Source organism: Aythya fuligula, chromosome 2 (assembly GCF_009819795.1).
Source record: "Aythya fuligula isolate bAytFul2 chromosome 2, bAytFul2.pri, whole genome shotgun sequence".
Lineage (NCBI taxonomy): Eukaryota > Metazoa > Chordata > Aves > Anseriformes > Anatidae > Aythya > Aythya fuligula.
Window position 1 is genome coordinate 124379097 of NC_045560.1, and position 15541 is coordinate 124394637.

Below are 15541 nucleotides of genomic sequence, written 5' to 3' on the forward strand. Positions count from 1 at the left end.
GTGGCTACTTGTTATCTGTCACTGCAACAGCAAGGAGGAAAACGAGTTTTAAGCTCAATTTTTCACAGTTTTTGAAGAAGTTCAACTTGCATCACCTGTTGTCTGAGAGTGCAAGTGACTGAGGGCAGTGACCTAGGAGAGTCCTTCTCCTTTGTATTGTCTTGGGAAATAGTTTTCTCTGTACCACTAAAATCTTTGTATCAAATACAAGATTTGGATACTGTACTGTTGTTTTAATTCCAAAATATTAGAACGATTTCAATAGTAAGAGTATTAAGATTGTGAAGTGTCAGTACAATCCCTATAAAAATTTCATGATGAATGCATTTCAGTGACTTTGTGGTCTCATGTATTATTACAGTTTCACACTCCTTAGATGTTTAGTCTGGTGTTTAGGGTGTTGTCCAGCACAGAAGAATCCTGTGTTCTGGTCATAGAATTGCTGAAGATGGAAGGGACTGCTTGAGATCATCAAATCTAATCCCCTGCTCAAGCAATAATCTAGAGCCATGTTCCCCAGATCCATGTCCAGCTGGGTTTTGAATAAGAGCTCTAAGAGTCTACTTCAGTGACTGCTTAATGCAAATTACATAGGGAGAACAGTTGTATGCTGTAGGATTCTGAACACTGTAGACTTGTGTTTCTGTGCCTAGAACCGTAGTGGGTATAATCCTAAGTAAAAGTGTGTGTGCAAAGCAGATTATCCAAGCTATAAAGATTTTGGAAAATATGCTGAAACTTCTAAACAATTTTTAATTTTAAAATATTTTTCAGGCGATGAGCTTCCCATAAGTGTTCGAATCTCTCATGATAAACAAGACAAGCTCCATAGCTGTTTGGAACATCTTTTTGGTCAAGTATGAGATGATTTTTCTTGGCTTTAATACTAATGTCCATGTTTGAGCTAAGATGTCTTTAGCAAATAGCAATTCTGTGATACTTTTTTTTTTTTTTTTTTTTTTTTTACTTTTGCTTTCCACTGTTTATTGGGATGGTATGTATTTACTCCTTCTACTTCTGTTTTCTGTAAATAGTTCAAAATTTCATATAAAACAGGCCCTTAGATTTAGTAACATTATCTAGCCTTGAGCTTTAACTATAGCATCCAAGAAAGCATCCAAAGCTGCTTTTCTCTAGTCCATGTTTCTTAAAGAAAGAATTGCAAATTTTTGCTATAGAAAATATTCTTCTCACAGAACTTTAATCCCAACAGGTCGATTCAATTGTCAATCTTCTGAAAGGACCAGCTGTGGTGAGGGCCTTTGAACAGACAAAATACTTCACACCAGGCCGAGGCCTACAAGGTAAAATTAATTTTGTCATTAGAATCAAAAGGAAGCTTTAAAGGTATACAGGTATGGCTATGTATTCCTTGAGCTGCGTATTAAAAAACTGATTTTGCTTATTCTTGCCATATTCTACAATAATAGATTTTTGGATTTTTTGTCAAGTAGGTTATATTCTTAGTGGAAAACATGCACAACATATAAAAAAAATTCAGGTTTCTTGGAAAGTCAGCTTTAAATTGTAGACTCTAAACTGACTATAGAATTGCTGAGGTTTCCCAAGTAAGAAGCAGAATTTTTATTTTTTTTTTCAGATACTTTATTACATTTTTGTCTCAATTTAGAAAGCAATTTCCAATCTATTCTAATATTAATGCCAGTGTTTTAGTATTTTTTAGTATTTTTTGTAGATGTTTTATTCTTGAAGCTGATTTATAAATAATTTGAAAATGTAAATTTATAGTCACAGTCATATTTATATCAAATACGTACTTATTTAAGTGTTAGTGATTATTTAAAGAAATTCGGTATGTAATTTCACATACTCTGCTAACACTGTTGCTAAGTCTAAGGGTATAAATAAACAAATGGTGATAGCCATAAGATTGTGATGAAAAATGCAAAGGACTTCTCCTAGTGAACTGAGTTTAAAAAAAAAAAAAGGTCAACAGGAGAAGACAGACTTGTATTAGTATGCATAATTGTGTAGTAGACTTTATTATGATTTTATTGAGCCCACATATATATCTTTTGGCAAAGAAAACTAATTGTAGATGGCCAGAGGGTGGATCTTTTATAGATGACTTTTATAGATCACCAAAATCCCACTGAAGTCAATAGAACATAATTATGGTATACATATTACCTGGTCTTATGAAGCCTCACCCTTCAGTGAGTTTGTGTGGAAGTCAGCATAATTTCTTCCTCTTCCTATTTCCCTCTTCTTGTCTTTCTTTTGTTTCCAATTTTGGGACCAAGATAATCAGAATGAACCTAGAACATTTGTGCTTGCTTACTTAAGTCTCTCATTGTTTCATGTTAAGTACATGACAGACTTACAAAACAAAATGTTAACCTTTCAGCGATTTAATAAATATTCAATTAGATACAAGATATGGACAAGTTGGATGTTTTACTCTTGGTCTTCACTATCTTCAGGAACAGTATGAGGAACATCGGATGATTTGAGACTAGGTTAAGGAATAATTGAATTTTTCTCAAGTAAAATTTAATTAGTTTTCTGATTGGATTAATTTTGCCTACATTTCCCTCTAAAAGTTCTAGGCTCTCTCTTACTCCATGGAGAGACTGGCACCTTCTATCTTACATACTTCATTCAGAAAGAATCGGGAGTTTGGGAGTGCTGCTCTCTCTCTCCTTTGATAAAGTAGGGAGCTCAGACAATTGTTAGACTCTTCATCCTAACTTTAACTTTTTTAGAGTTAAAAAAGATGAAACCTATATGAGTTGTGAAAACATTTAGAAAGAAATAGTCTTCCTGTGACTTTCTCAGGAGGTTTAAACAGAAAAAAATATATATATTTTTTGTCTTTGCATAGAGTTTCAGCAGGAAATGGAACCGAAGCTTAGCTGTCCAAAGAGGCTACGACTCCACATCAAACAAGACCCTTGGAACCTTCCCAGCAGTGTCCGCAGTCTTGCCCAGAATATCAGAAAATTTGTTGAAGGTTAGTAGGTACAACATGGCTGTAAACAAACAGTTTATGATAAGAACCTGGGAAGAGAACAGGGAAAGACACAACTGCTTCATGTTGCTGCTAGGCAAGGTTTGCAGAACACCATTATGTCCATGGGAAATACCTGAATTTGAGGACTTGTTTGTGTTTGTAGTAACAAGGTTAGTAGAGTACACCTAAGCTGCTTGATGCTCACTCTATAGACTTCAGGTATTGAAGAGAAAATAGTTTCCCCTGACAAGTTAAACCAGATGAACCATATGTTGCATGTTCTAGGTAATTTCAGGTACTGCTGAAGTCTAGTGAGCTTGACTTATTTATCACAGAACTTCATGGAACAGATACACCAAAATTTGACTTTCCTTTAAATTAAACACTTTTTTTTTTTTTTTTTGTACTATCTTTAATGGAAAGATGAAGACTCTGCAGGACAACTTCTGTCCCATTTCCTGTTCTTATGCGTCATTGATCTGGAATCGTTATCTTTCTGAAATCATTCTTCTTCTACTGCCACGAAGTCAAACCTCTTCCACTGATTTTCAGTCACTCATTCCATCACAACTGATGCCATATCTGTCTTCATCCTATACCTTCCTCCCACCATTGTCTAATAGTCACTTAGTACTCTGCTTTTCCTCACCACCAAGTGACAGGTTGGGCTGGTGTTTCTGCTTTGCTCCTTGGCTTCATAAGAAAGTCTTCCTTCCTTCCTGCCTTCCTCCCTCCCTCCCTTCCTTCCATCTTTTTTTCTCTCTTGCTCTTTCTCATTCTTTCTCTCATGCTGTCTTGCTCTCCCACTCTCTTTCTTCTGTAAGAAAACTTTATTTCTTGTACTGTTTGATAGTGAAACAGAAATAATGAGCAAAATAATCTTTACAGAACTACTTGTACTAGCAGTCTATGTGGGAACAAAAACCTTTAGTCTGTCAGGTTTAGTTCTAAATGGTTTCTCTGTGTTTAGCTTCTTCCATTTGGCATTCATTTCATTTTAGCTTCTTTAAAAGGCAGGGCTTGCCTTTCGTGAACCCATGCTGGCTGGGCCTGGTCCCCCGGTGGTCCCACATACATTGTGTGATTGCATTCAAGATGACCTGTTCCATCACCTTTCCTGGCACCGAGGTCAGGCTGACAGGCCTATAGTTCCCCGGGTCCCCCTTACGACTCTTCTAGATGGGCATCACATTAGCAAGTCTCCAGTCATCCTTTCTGGATGACCATGACTGCTGATAGATCATGGAAAGCAGCCCAGCAACCATATCTGTGAGCTCCCTCAGCACCCTCGGGTGGATCCCATCTGGCCCCATGGACTTTTGACAGTCCAGGTGGAGCAGCAGGTCTCTGTTTCCACCTGAATTGTGGGGGCGTTCTGCTCCCTGTCCCTGACTTCCAGGTCAGGAGGCTGAGTACCCCGAGGATAAGTGGTCTGGCTAGTAAAGGCAGATGCAAAGAAGGCATTAAGATCCTCAGCCTTTTCTTTATCCTTAGTAGTCATGTTTCCCCCTGTGTCCAGTCTGGTTAAGCTCCTACTGACTGGGAAAGGAAGGGAAAACGTAAGCCCATTTTTTAAAAGAGAAAAAAGGAAGACCTGGGGAACTAAAGGTCAATCAGTCTTACCTCTGTGCCCAGCAAGATCATGGAGTAGAACCTCCTGGAAACTATGCTAAGGAATGGCTTTAAACTAAAAGAGGGTGGATTTAGATTAGATATAAGGAAGAAAATCTTTACTCAAAGGGTGGTGAGGCAGTGGCACAGGTTGCCCAGAGAAGCTGTGGAAGCCCCAATCGTGAAAGAGTTCAAGGCCAGGTTGGAAGGGGCTTTGGGCAACCTGATCTAGTGGGAGGTGTCCCTGCCCATGGCAGGGGGCTTGGAACTAGATGGTCTTTAAGATCCCTTCCAGCCCAAATAGTTCTATGATTCAATAATACTTCATTCACCCATAAAGAGTATTAATAACTTATTTCAACATTGGTTTTACACCTTTAATATTGGGCTAAGGTTATTTGAAGGAATTTGTTTAAACCTAACATGCAGTTTCAAGGGAAAGTTTAGCAAGATACAAATGTCTCACCACCTCTCCACAATACAAAGCTTCTCTTTTTACAATACTGCTCTAATGTAATAATGCTTTGTTAGAAAGAATCTTGATGTTTACGGAACATTTTTCTTGTGGTTCAGAAACTAGGATAAATAAAGGTTTTTTTCTGTTAATAAATTACAGTAGCTAATGTTACCGGAACTGTTGTGCTTGTAAATGATGGTGGTTCAGAGACCTGAACAGTAAAAGGCATTACTCCTGTGCTGTTCAAGGAGAACACGCGATCTGACTTACCTTCACTCATCACTGTGTCTTGGAATTTATCTGCCAATTTTAAATATTCTTGGACTCTCTTTCCATTCATGGCATCTAAGCATTTGTCAGAGATTTCCAACAACTGGCTTCTGTGCTACCTTCTTAACCAAATAAGTAGTTTTACATTTAAAGTTATCATCTGAAGCTGTTTATTCACCATTAATGGTCTCCACAGCTTTTTGCTCTATTGTAGGCATTTTTTCTTTCTTTAAGTTGATTCCTATTCCACTCCCCAAAGTGATATCACTAATATTGTTCCTGAGAATCTAGAGGAACATGGTATACATCTTCATTATCATTTTGATCTACCTGTGTGACCAAGATGTTCATGTGATAGAAAGATACCTGAAAGCCAAGGTTCTTGTAGTTTCCCTGGCAAAAATAGCGTGAAGGAGAATTAGGACAGTGGAAGTGAATAATTGCTTCTCAAGCCTTAGTTTACAAGGCATGTTTGGACAGGTATATTTAATTCAGTGTTGAAAAGATTCAGAGCAGAAACGCACCCCTCAGGCAGTTTTGGGAGACTGCTGTCATTTAAACAGGCTTAGGCTTGTATAAATTAAACTTGAGACAAAACCAGCAGCTGGATCTAACTAAAATCAGATGAGCACAAAGCATGGATAAAATACTGTAACAGCTAAGTTTTCCCTACATATCTGCACTTCTTGTTTTCTTTTTACTTTTGCCATTTTGTATTGTCCTCACATATGGTGAGGATACCTAGAAGAACCATGAGTACTGCCCTGAGCCGTTTCTAGCTGAAAGCCTAACACATGGTACAATGATTTACCTTCATGTTTTCCTCCTTATTTGCCTAATGCAGAGAAAACAAAATATGTGCCCTAATTTGCTTGGTTGGGCGTAAGACTTTCTTAGCAAGTTGATCAAAGTCTTGGCATATACAAAGCCGTTAGAAGAATTCTCTCTCTCTTTTTTTTTTTTTTTTCCCACCAAAAGGCAATGTTTTAACAATTAAGCAGATATATTTGTCTTTTACATCAGATTCTATAGGAAGTAGGCAAAGGAAACTGCAGATAGAACTATGTTCACCATGGAAAAAAAAAAAAAGTGAATAAAATTTCCAGTATTTATATAAATATTTACCCATTATTGGTGAATGCTAAAATAAAGACGAATGCTCTCAGTGAATGCATCTCCTTATTGAAAACTGACTCATTTTTATTTTCAAAAATATACCACAGGCTACTGTAATTTTTATTTACTCCTCTGTTGTCTTGTAGAACGTGCTGTATTAGGATCAGACTGATTAGCAACTTAATGAAGACGGAGACATGGAAGCCTCGCAAATGAAATGTTTAATTCCTAGATCTTAGATTATTTTTATTTTATTTGTTTAATAAGTATGAAGAAATGGGAAAACACAGAATGCTTGGAGGATGAGAAGATGATTGTTCTGAACTATCAGTTTTCTTTTTATTAGTATACGAATTGCGAGAACAACAACAACAAAAAGCTATGAAGGTTTTTTACACAATTAAAAAAAAAAAGCCTTCCTTGGCAGTAATTTAAAACATATGTGGAGACTGCTTTGTCTCATTTCATTTGTCCTACCATATCACTAGAGAAAGAGAAAGAAAGAGAAGTTTACTATCGTTACAGTGAAAGTGAGCCCTAGAAGGCTAATCATGATGATGGACTTGAAGAGTTCTGATGAAATAGCATACAGATTCTGGGAGGATTTATCTTCAGCTAAGTAGCTAAAGAAAAGATGAAAGTTATTTCTTGGAGTGACTGGGCCTACTAGATTGTTAGACCAATAAAGATGAAGAAAAGTTCTTGGCAGAGGCAGATGTTCGAGGATAGAGTGTTTGATTTTCTTGCAGGAGAAAGCAGTAGCCAGGGCAAGAATTCAGAACAGCTGATGAATAGAGAATAATGAATAGAGAATAAATAGATAAGAAAGAATGATGTAGCTACAGGATTTTGAATGTATGTGAGATGTGTGATGAGAAACAGAAAGCACAGGAAGAAAAAATGAATGATGACTAGAGTAGGAACCAGGAAAATTAGCCAGACAGATGGAAAGAAAGAGAACCTTCGTAAGGAAAGTAAAATCACAATATGATGGTGTAACAGCAGAAAGATGTAAGCACAGCAAATCTCTCATGTTCCTTCTCCCCACTTTCCCTCTCCACCTTCCTTAAAATATATATAGAGAGAAAATAATGTTTTGAAGCATGTCAAATTTATAGGCAGCAAACTTGATGAGGAAGAGCATTTGTTTTGCTAACACAATAATATTAAGTATCAACAGGAAATACTATGCATTTGAGAAATTACACACTTATTTTAATTTAACTTATGAGTAAGGAGTGAAAGTGCCTTCAGTCATTAAAGACATCAAAAATGTATTTCAACTTAAATAATGAAATATGCAGTACAAATCTCAGTCTTTAGTGTTATTTCAAAAGTATCTTCAGATGTGAGAAACATAATAAATCTAAAATCTGTCCTTAGAGTGAAAAGTGTTACTGGGAAAAAACAGAATATTGTGTTGGGGAAAAAAAGTACAAAAGAATACTTAAGAATAAAAAAAAAAAGTTGAAAGCATTTTATAAAGCATATGATCTAAGGAGAAATTGCTAGGGAGTTATTTCCTTCCATATGCCATGTATCAAGAAGGGGTGAAAACTTCGGTAACATTTGGAATTTATTTAAAAACAGATGATTGACATCCAAGGTTCTCTTCTAACGCCAGGTATGTCTCTTCTTATACAAAACCTAAAAATACTCTCTTGCCTGAGGGTATATTTTGAAATGGAGAAGACTTCTAGCAATGACAAAGGCAAGTTGCTGTGTCCTGTAATTTTCCCATAAGGAGGAAATCATTATTTATAGATACCTCAAATGCTTTTGAATTCAGAGATCTGACAAATCTCATATAAAACAAGCTGCAAGTAATAGCCTCAATGTGTCTAAATTCTTCAGATAGAAAATATATTTCCCTTTATTGTATTCAGTTACTAAGCCAAATGTTTAGTCTCCAAGATCCCAAGTTATTAATCTCTAAGTTTTTCTCAAATGACAGAAGGTGAAGGCAAAGACTTTTCACCAGGCAATTTTAAAGAGTAACCATTAATTTTGGTTCTTGTACTCCATCATCTGAGATGTATGTAATGTTTTGAATTTTGAACCTATTAGATTAGTTTCAGTAGGAGATGACACATTCCCAAACTGTCCTTTGTCCCATATACTCCACAACAAACCTTATATTCCTGTTCCTGGAATATGACTACGCAAAAAATTTGATGTGTGAAAGAAAGGCTGTCACGATGTGAAAGCAAGAGAAGTGGTGTGTTCCTACAAGCAGTTACTGTAGAACAACTGATGTGCTGGAGGTTTGACACATTCTGAGGTTATGGCAGTTTTTTTATCTGCCTGCTCCTTCCAGTGATGGTTTACACATTTAAATTTGTCCTCTGGTACCAGGCAGAGGGGAAGAATCACTTCATTTATCACTAAAACTTAGAGAAGGCAAAAGAAAAAAAAAAGAGGAGGGGGATATTTTACATATAATATCCTGTGTTAGTTTTTTTTTTTTTCTTTGTTTTTGCCATTATTAAAACAGTGTAAAGACATACAAAATCTTTTTTTTTTTTTTTTTCCTGGATACTTTGGTATGCATGAACAATGAAAATAACTGGATATTTTTAAGTATGGGACAAGGGGGGGGGGGGTGGGCGGAGAAAAGAATTGGTGTGGTGTGGGTTAGTGAAAACAGGTCTTGTTTTACAAAGCTTTAAGGTTGGAGTTCATATGTGGACTTGCATTGGCCAGCTGGTACTCTGAGGCAGCCTCTTGATGGGTTCTTCTTATTGTTGGTACTTTTGATAATCATAATTTTTATCAAGTCAAATATAAAATTTAGTGAAGTTGAGATTCATTACTGTTTTGAAGATATAAGTCAGGATGGCATACACAAAAACTTAGAGTGAAGCTGATTTTATACAGAAGTGCTAATGCATTATTATGTTGGTAAAAACACTTTTAACAATGGTGATCTCCATATATTTTCTTTTTTTTTTTTTTTAAGAGGTGAAGGCACGGATACTCTTGGCACTTCTTGAATATACAGGTAATTTTGCTTATTTTTATAAGTGGGATTGAACTTTTGTTTTGTTTTGTTTTGCTTTTTGTTTTATTTTGGCCAGAACAGAGAAAGGTGTAAAAACTCAACCATGATAATCCAATAATCAGTAACTTTACCCCTGTGTTTACAGTGAGGATTCCTGAAAGACACAGTTCCAAAGACATTTACATTTAAAGCAAATGTTCTACTTTTTTAATGCAAAATGCCTTCTCTGGTTATTTACTTTGGATGTTGGCAGATGAAGTAGCTGCCAAATCTCTGAGCTTGTGCAAAGTACTTCTGTCTTCCTTCTTTTGTAATCTTCCCCAATTACAATATTTTCTTCCCATCTTATCCCCATCTTTCTTGCCTTGCCTTGCTTTTCTAACCCATATCTTTCCTTTTATCCTTATTGTGTTACCTAAGGCAGCATAATTTAGTGCTAAAATAAATTCATTTATTTATTTTTAAATACTTGCTTTTTGGAAGGGGTATTCTGTGTATCACTTTACCGTCACCTCATACAGCCTCAAATGCACAGAATATGTATGTCTGTGAAATAAATGTCACTAAATCAGTATTTAGAAAATAACTATTATAGTTGAAGATTCTGTACATGTTTTGTAGATGCATGAGTGACCAAGTAAGCAGTCGTATTTCACTATAAAAGCTGATTATTGTAACCATCCGACAGCACCATAAGAATGTGTTATTTAGTGATTTTGTTATGACACATAGCAACAATTTTATAAAAGAGAGTGTAATGTTTCTTCGTTGTCAAATTTCATCCACACTTTAAAAATATTTTAATAATTCCTCAGGACAGTTAAAATAAGAAGTGACCTCACAAAATAACCCAGGCTTGATTTCCCCTCCCCCCCCCCCCCCTTTTGGCTGTTTTCCCTATTTGCATGATTTCTTAAGTTCTGTAATTTATTTTGTTTAAAAATCTTCTGTAATTTATTCTGTAAAAATAAAAAAAAAGTAATTTATTTTGTATAAAAATCTTTTTGTGAAAAAGCCCAAAGTGCTCTTGTATGCAGTATCTGATGTTCAAGTAGTATTAGATGAGATTTGGAAATGAGGTGTCAGTGACATAAGAGAACTGCTTCAGAAGCAGGCAATACAGAGGAAGGTACTGAAATCAGCTGCTGTTGGACAAATAGAGATAAAATTGAGCAAGGCAAGACAAAAGAATGCATTTTGGGCCCAAATCCCTGAGTACTGCTATGATATTGGAAAGATTGTGACCATGTAGAAGCCAGTGGGATTTCTGAAGCGGAAGGTGGGTGGAGTTTTTCAAGACGAAAATTCTGTCTGCACTGGATTCTGCATAACTTGAGAGACTGGAGACAGAGTGAAATTTTAATAATCAAAATAACAAGGGATGAATCACAGTATAGAAGCATTAGTAATTAGACCATTTAAGAAAAATATTCTTGAGGTCCTGAGAGGCTGTCAAATGGAACAGTAAAAGAGTGGTTAGAGTTACGAATAGTTTGAGAAAAGGTTTGAAGATCTCAGAAGGAAAATGAACAGAATAACTTTCACAAATACTTGGTGTCCAAGAAAAACATAGTTTTAAAGTTAACATTAATTCTGTAAGTACAGGATTATTTTAACCAACATCTAAAGTCTTGCTAGCCCCATATAAATGTGGTAAAGAAGCTAATCTTCCTAGAGGCAAATGAATCTAAATTGAGGACAGAGGGACAGAGTTTAGGTTTTCAAAAGACCTCAATGTCATCCAGTCATGGATGACACAACTGAGAAATGTTGTCTACCTGTACCATCTGTGATTGACATTTGCCTAACAGCTCATAATGATAAAAAAAAAAAAAAAAAAAAAAAAAAACAAAACTTGAAGACCTTCAGAAATGGGGAGAAGTAGGAAGCACTGAATATTTTACACCAGGATTTTGTGCTTTATTGAGAACACGTTTCCTTTTCCAACTGTTTTGACCTTTAGCTAATCAGATGTCTGTGCCCTCCAGAATAAATTGATAGGTTAGCTAGTCCCTATTTTAAATCTGTTGCTAACGGTTCCATAGACTAGCTAGGGACCTGTCTTGGGCTTTCCTGACTCCATAAATCTCTACTGCTTCCTGGATATGTGTTGCTGCTCTGAGCTTACTCTGTAGATTTCATATTCATGTATATGGTATTTGGATAGATTGTGTTCTGCTAGCCACACTTGTCTGCAGTTTGTAGCAGGCAATCTTCATCTGCCCTACCCAGCTGGTAGCTGTAAAATTGACCAGATGACATGGTCATATTAAGAGCTTCTGCCTGTCCTTGCTTTCTCATCGAAAGTAAATGTTTTTGTGCCTAGTTTGTTCTTACATTGCAGCAAAGAAATCTGAAACACATCACCTTTTAATACCAAAAGTACATGGAATTGATGGCATATACATTAAAATCTGAAGTATAAATATACATTGTTTATGTAGAAGTACTTTAAATTCCAGATTTTAAACACATTTCTATATAATTTTAGAATTATAGAATAATTTTTGGAGTGGAAAATGGCAGTTTGGGTTGTAGAGTGCTACTTACTTGAATAACATTAAGCTGTAAACTTGTGATTTAGTTGGACTAGGAAACAAGTTATTTTAAATTAAAGAAAAAAATTATATCCCAGTTACTGTACTGTTAATTAATCTCCTGCTCCATCTCTGCTTTGCTTCTCCTCTTTTGGCTTTTACCCATCACAGACAGCGAGATACAACTGAGGCGAGACATGGTCTTCTGTCAAAGTCTAGTGGCCACAGTCTGTGCTTTTTCAGAGCAGCTAATGGTGGCCTTAAATCAGATGTTTGACAACAACAAAGAATATGAAATGGAGACGATGGAAGCCAGCAGAAGGTGGTTGGAACAGATAGCTAGTGCGGGTGTTCTCCTTCATTTCCAGTCACTGCTGTCGCCTAACCTGGTAAGAACCTTCATGTAATATAACCTCCAGACTGTTCGTGGGGGAACAGCCCATGTTTGTTCCCCAAACCAGGAGTGTGGTTAAACAGTCTTTGTTGTAAATGGTATTTTCTATGTCCTTTGTGCTTAGCTTGTTACTTAATTAGCTGCTATTAGGGAAGTTTGCAGTTCAGATAATTGCAGATATAGGAGATGTTTGTTTGTGGTATGAGAAATAAGTTATCCACAAAAGATAGTATTTGTTTTAAGTTAGCAGATACTGATTCCCCACCATTATCATAGTTGTTCTCTAGGAGTGAATGTAGTGAATTAGATGATAACCAGAGTTTGAGTTAGCAATAAGCAGCAATGCAAGTAAAATAAAATACCTGGTTTGGATACTTGTTTTTTATTATCCCTTCCCTCTAAAACTAGGTTTGTACTAATTGGAGGACTAGATATGCTAGTCTGCTTTTCTTCTGGCATAAGGCAAATCCTTGTAGCCTGTTGGAGTAATAGGAAATTAGCTCCTTTCTTCATAAGGCTTGGAAAAGAGCCGTGGCTTACAAAACAATTTAGAAAAGGATATAACTTTATAGTCCTCTAATCCCCAGCTATCCAAAGCATCTCTTCAGCTGTTTAAGAGATTCTCACAGTTCTCACACTGGACTTGTTCCTGCTAACCTGAAGAAGAGTAAAGCAGTCTGCAGAGTCTGCTCTGTGGCAGTCTTCTCAAACTCTAGATTTCCTCAATGAAATTAACTCATTTGTTATAATAGGCACATGGTTTTCTTGAGCTAGTGTTCTTACTGTTAAGCTTTAGGGCCATTTAATACCATGTTTGTGAACATTTCATTACTTGACTAAGCTTGGACATGGGATCAAGCATCACAAACCAGAATTGTACATCTTATTGAATAGAAGCCCACACAATGACAGATTATGATCAGAAGTTATCTTTCCTTGACTGTCTCAGCAGCAATTTGCTGATGAGTTGTCCTGATCAACTTTTAAAGCAGAAGATATCAATAAAAATAAAGATATTTTAAAATTGTAGTCATAAAGTCTGTGGTGTTGTTTGAGACCATTGTCATGAGCTAGTGTGAACAGCAACCTTACCAGCAGTTGAGCTACTAGCATGGGCCTGTGTGGGACAGGGTATGTCAGGACAAGGTATGCAGCTTGAAAGCAACTCAAGTCAGGGCTGTTTATCCACATGAGATGCATGTGAAGAAAGCATGGACAGGGGATCTCCTGCTCATGTTGTCTCTAGGATATGTAATTGCATGATTCAGCACCAGACTGCTCTGGTGCTGGAGTCCTCAGAGTTCAAGAGCAAATTCAGTTGAATCTTGTCTTATGTTTTAACATGCACTTAGTTGTATTATCACAAGATAACTTTTGTCTTCACAAAACAGAATACTTCTGTGTTTGTTTTTGTTTTTGTTTGGTTGTTTTTGTTTTTGTTTTTTTTTTTCTTTCAAGATTGTGGAGACTTCCGTTGTAATGAAAAACCATGCTACTTAGCATGAATTGTAGTCTGATACCAGCACTATCCATTGCTGAGTTACAAACAAAACAAACAAATTCTACCAAGTTTAGTCTCTTCTGTATATGTATTTGCACAGAAATTCTGAATGAGTTCAGTGATAACTGTTCTTAACTAAGAGAAAAGTATTTAAAGGCAACTTTCTTAATACCTTCTCAGGACCATTTTGCTTACAAATGGTCCATGTTATGTTAAACAAGGGCATTTGAAAGAAATTATTATGGCCAGAGTTCAATAAAGAATGAATAGTTGTGCAAAGATTTCCCATGTCACTGAATGGTTTTCAGACTATTCTGCTGATAAAACATTGCTTTCTCCGGAGAGACTTCATAAATTGAACCAGGAGACAAAATATTTTAAGCACAGGTGCTTTTTCATAAATACAAGTGGGAATACTATTTCACTGTTTAGATCAAGGAAAACCATGGTGTTTTTTTTTTTTTTTTTTTTTTTTTTTTTTCTTTCTATAACTCAGTAAGGTGTAGTTCTCATTTTTTAGGCAGCTAGTTGATTATTCTTTGCCTTTCACTTCTTAAAGGAGAAAAATACATGCCTCAGATTTACATTTAGCTTAATGAAGCTAGGAGAGGGTTGTATAAAGAATAAAGTTACTTTGAGTGATTATTGATTTGTCCTATAATTACTTGCATATTTAACTCAAGATTCTTGCAGATTACTATTTCTCTTTTTAAAGCTTGAGTATGCTGTCCTGAGAAGTTAGTAATTTACTTCCTGAAGCTTTTTTGATACTGGATATTCCATTTCTTTAGTTCAGGAGCACAGAGAGTGAACCACTGGTGCAAATTCCAACATTGCAGTATCTACATGTATGTACTTTATTTGCATCTAGGTTTTTGTAGGTGGAGGTACAAATGACTCTGAGTTGTACTCATTCTGAGCTACTGGTTCAGTTATTGATGCCTAGAGTGGACAAGAAGAACTTTTGTGTGTTTTTGTTTGTTTGTGTGTTTGTTTGTTTTAAATACTGAACTTAGGGCATTTTTAAAGGAAAATTGCTAAAAAGAGGAATTTGTTTTTCAAATTTGCCCTGTGTTAATTTGCAAGCTAGGCCTGGTCTCAAGGACGAGATGTTGAAGCCTGGCATCTCACATAAAGAATAATTACAATATTGTTTGTTTAAAAGCCATGAGAAGTAGTGGTAGCTATAAATTACCCGTTAATTTACTATGTGAAATGATACCATTATTTTAATAATCTTGGACTAGTAATGTAAGGGAAAGTGCCTATAGGCTCAAATATAGTTATGTTATGCAGGAGTTAATTACATTATACACTGCATCAGTGAAACTTTGTGCAATGTTCTGTAGTTTTTGTTTTTATTTTATTTTATTTTATTTTATTTTATTTTATTTTATTTTATTTTATTTTATTTTATTTATTTTATTTTCATATCCTGGTCTCATGTTACTTCTGGTAGGGAAAACATCTGGCTGAAAGGACATTCCATTTTTTTTTTAATTTTGCTTTTTTTTTAGGCTGATGAGCAAGCCATGCTAGAAGATACACTGGTTGCACTGTTTGACTTGGAAAAAGTTACTTTTTACTTCAGACAATCAGAGCCAGAACCACTAGTTGCAAGTGAGTAATAATAATTAATATCTGGGTTTTACTGTTCAGAAACATTCTCTGTATTTCTAA

The 15541-nt window shown here is 35.8% G+C and overlaps 1 protein-coding gene across 2 annotated transcripts in view; it reads left to right on the plus strand.

Moving 5' to 3' along the window:
* The window catches only part of PREX2 (phosphatidylinositol-3,4,5-trisphosphate dependent Rac exchange factor 2), a 178100-nt gene that overhangs the window by 113595 nt on the left and 48964 nt on the right, over positions 1 to 15541 (plus strand). For both annotated transcript variants that reach the window (XM_032181378.1, XM_032181377.1), the window contains exons 28-33: positions 775 to 857; positions 1214 to 1304; positions 2846 to 2974; positions 9388 to 9429; positions 12138 to 12355; positions 15379 to 15481. In XM_032181378.1, the coding sequence (XP_032037269.1) occupies positions 775 to 857; positions 1214 to 1304; positions 2846 to 2974; positions 9388 to 9429; positions 12138 to 12355; positions 15379 to 15481 (666 nt within the window). The remainder of the gene's footprint in view (positions 1 to 774; positions 858 to 1213; positions 1305 to 2845; positions 2975 to 9387; positions 9430 to 12137; positions 12356 to 15378; positions 15482 to 15541) is intronic.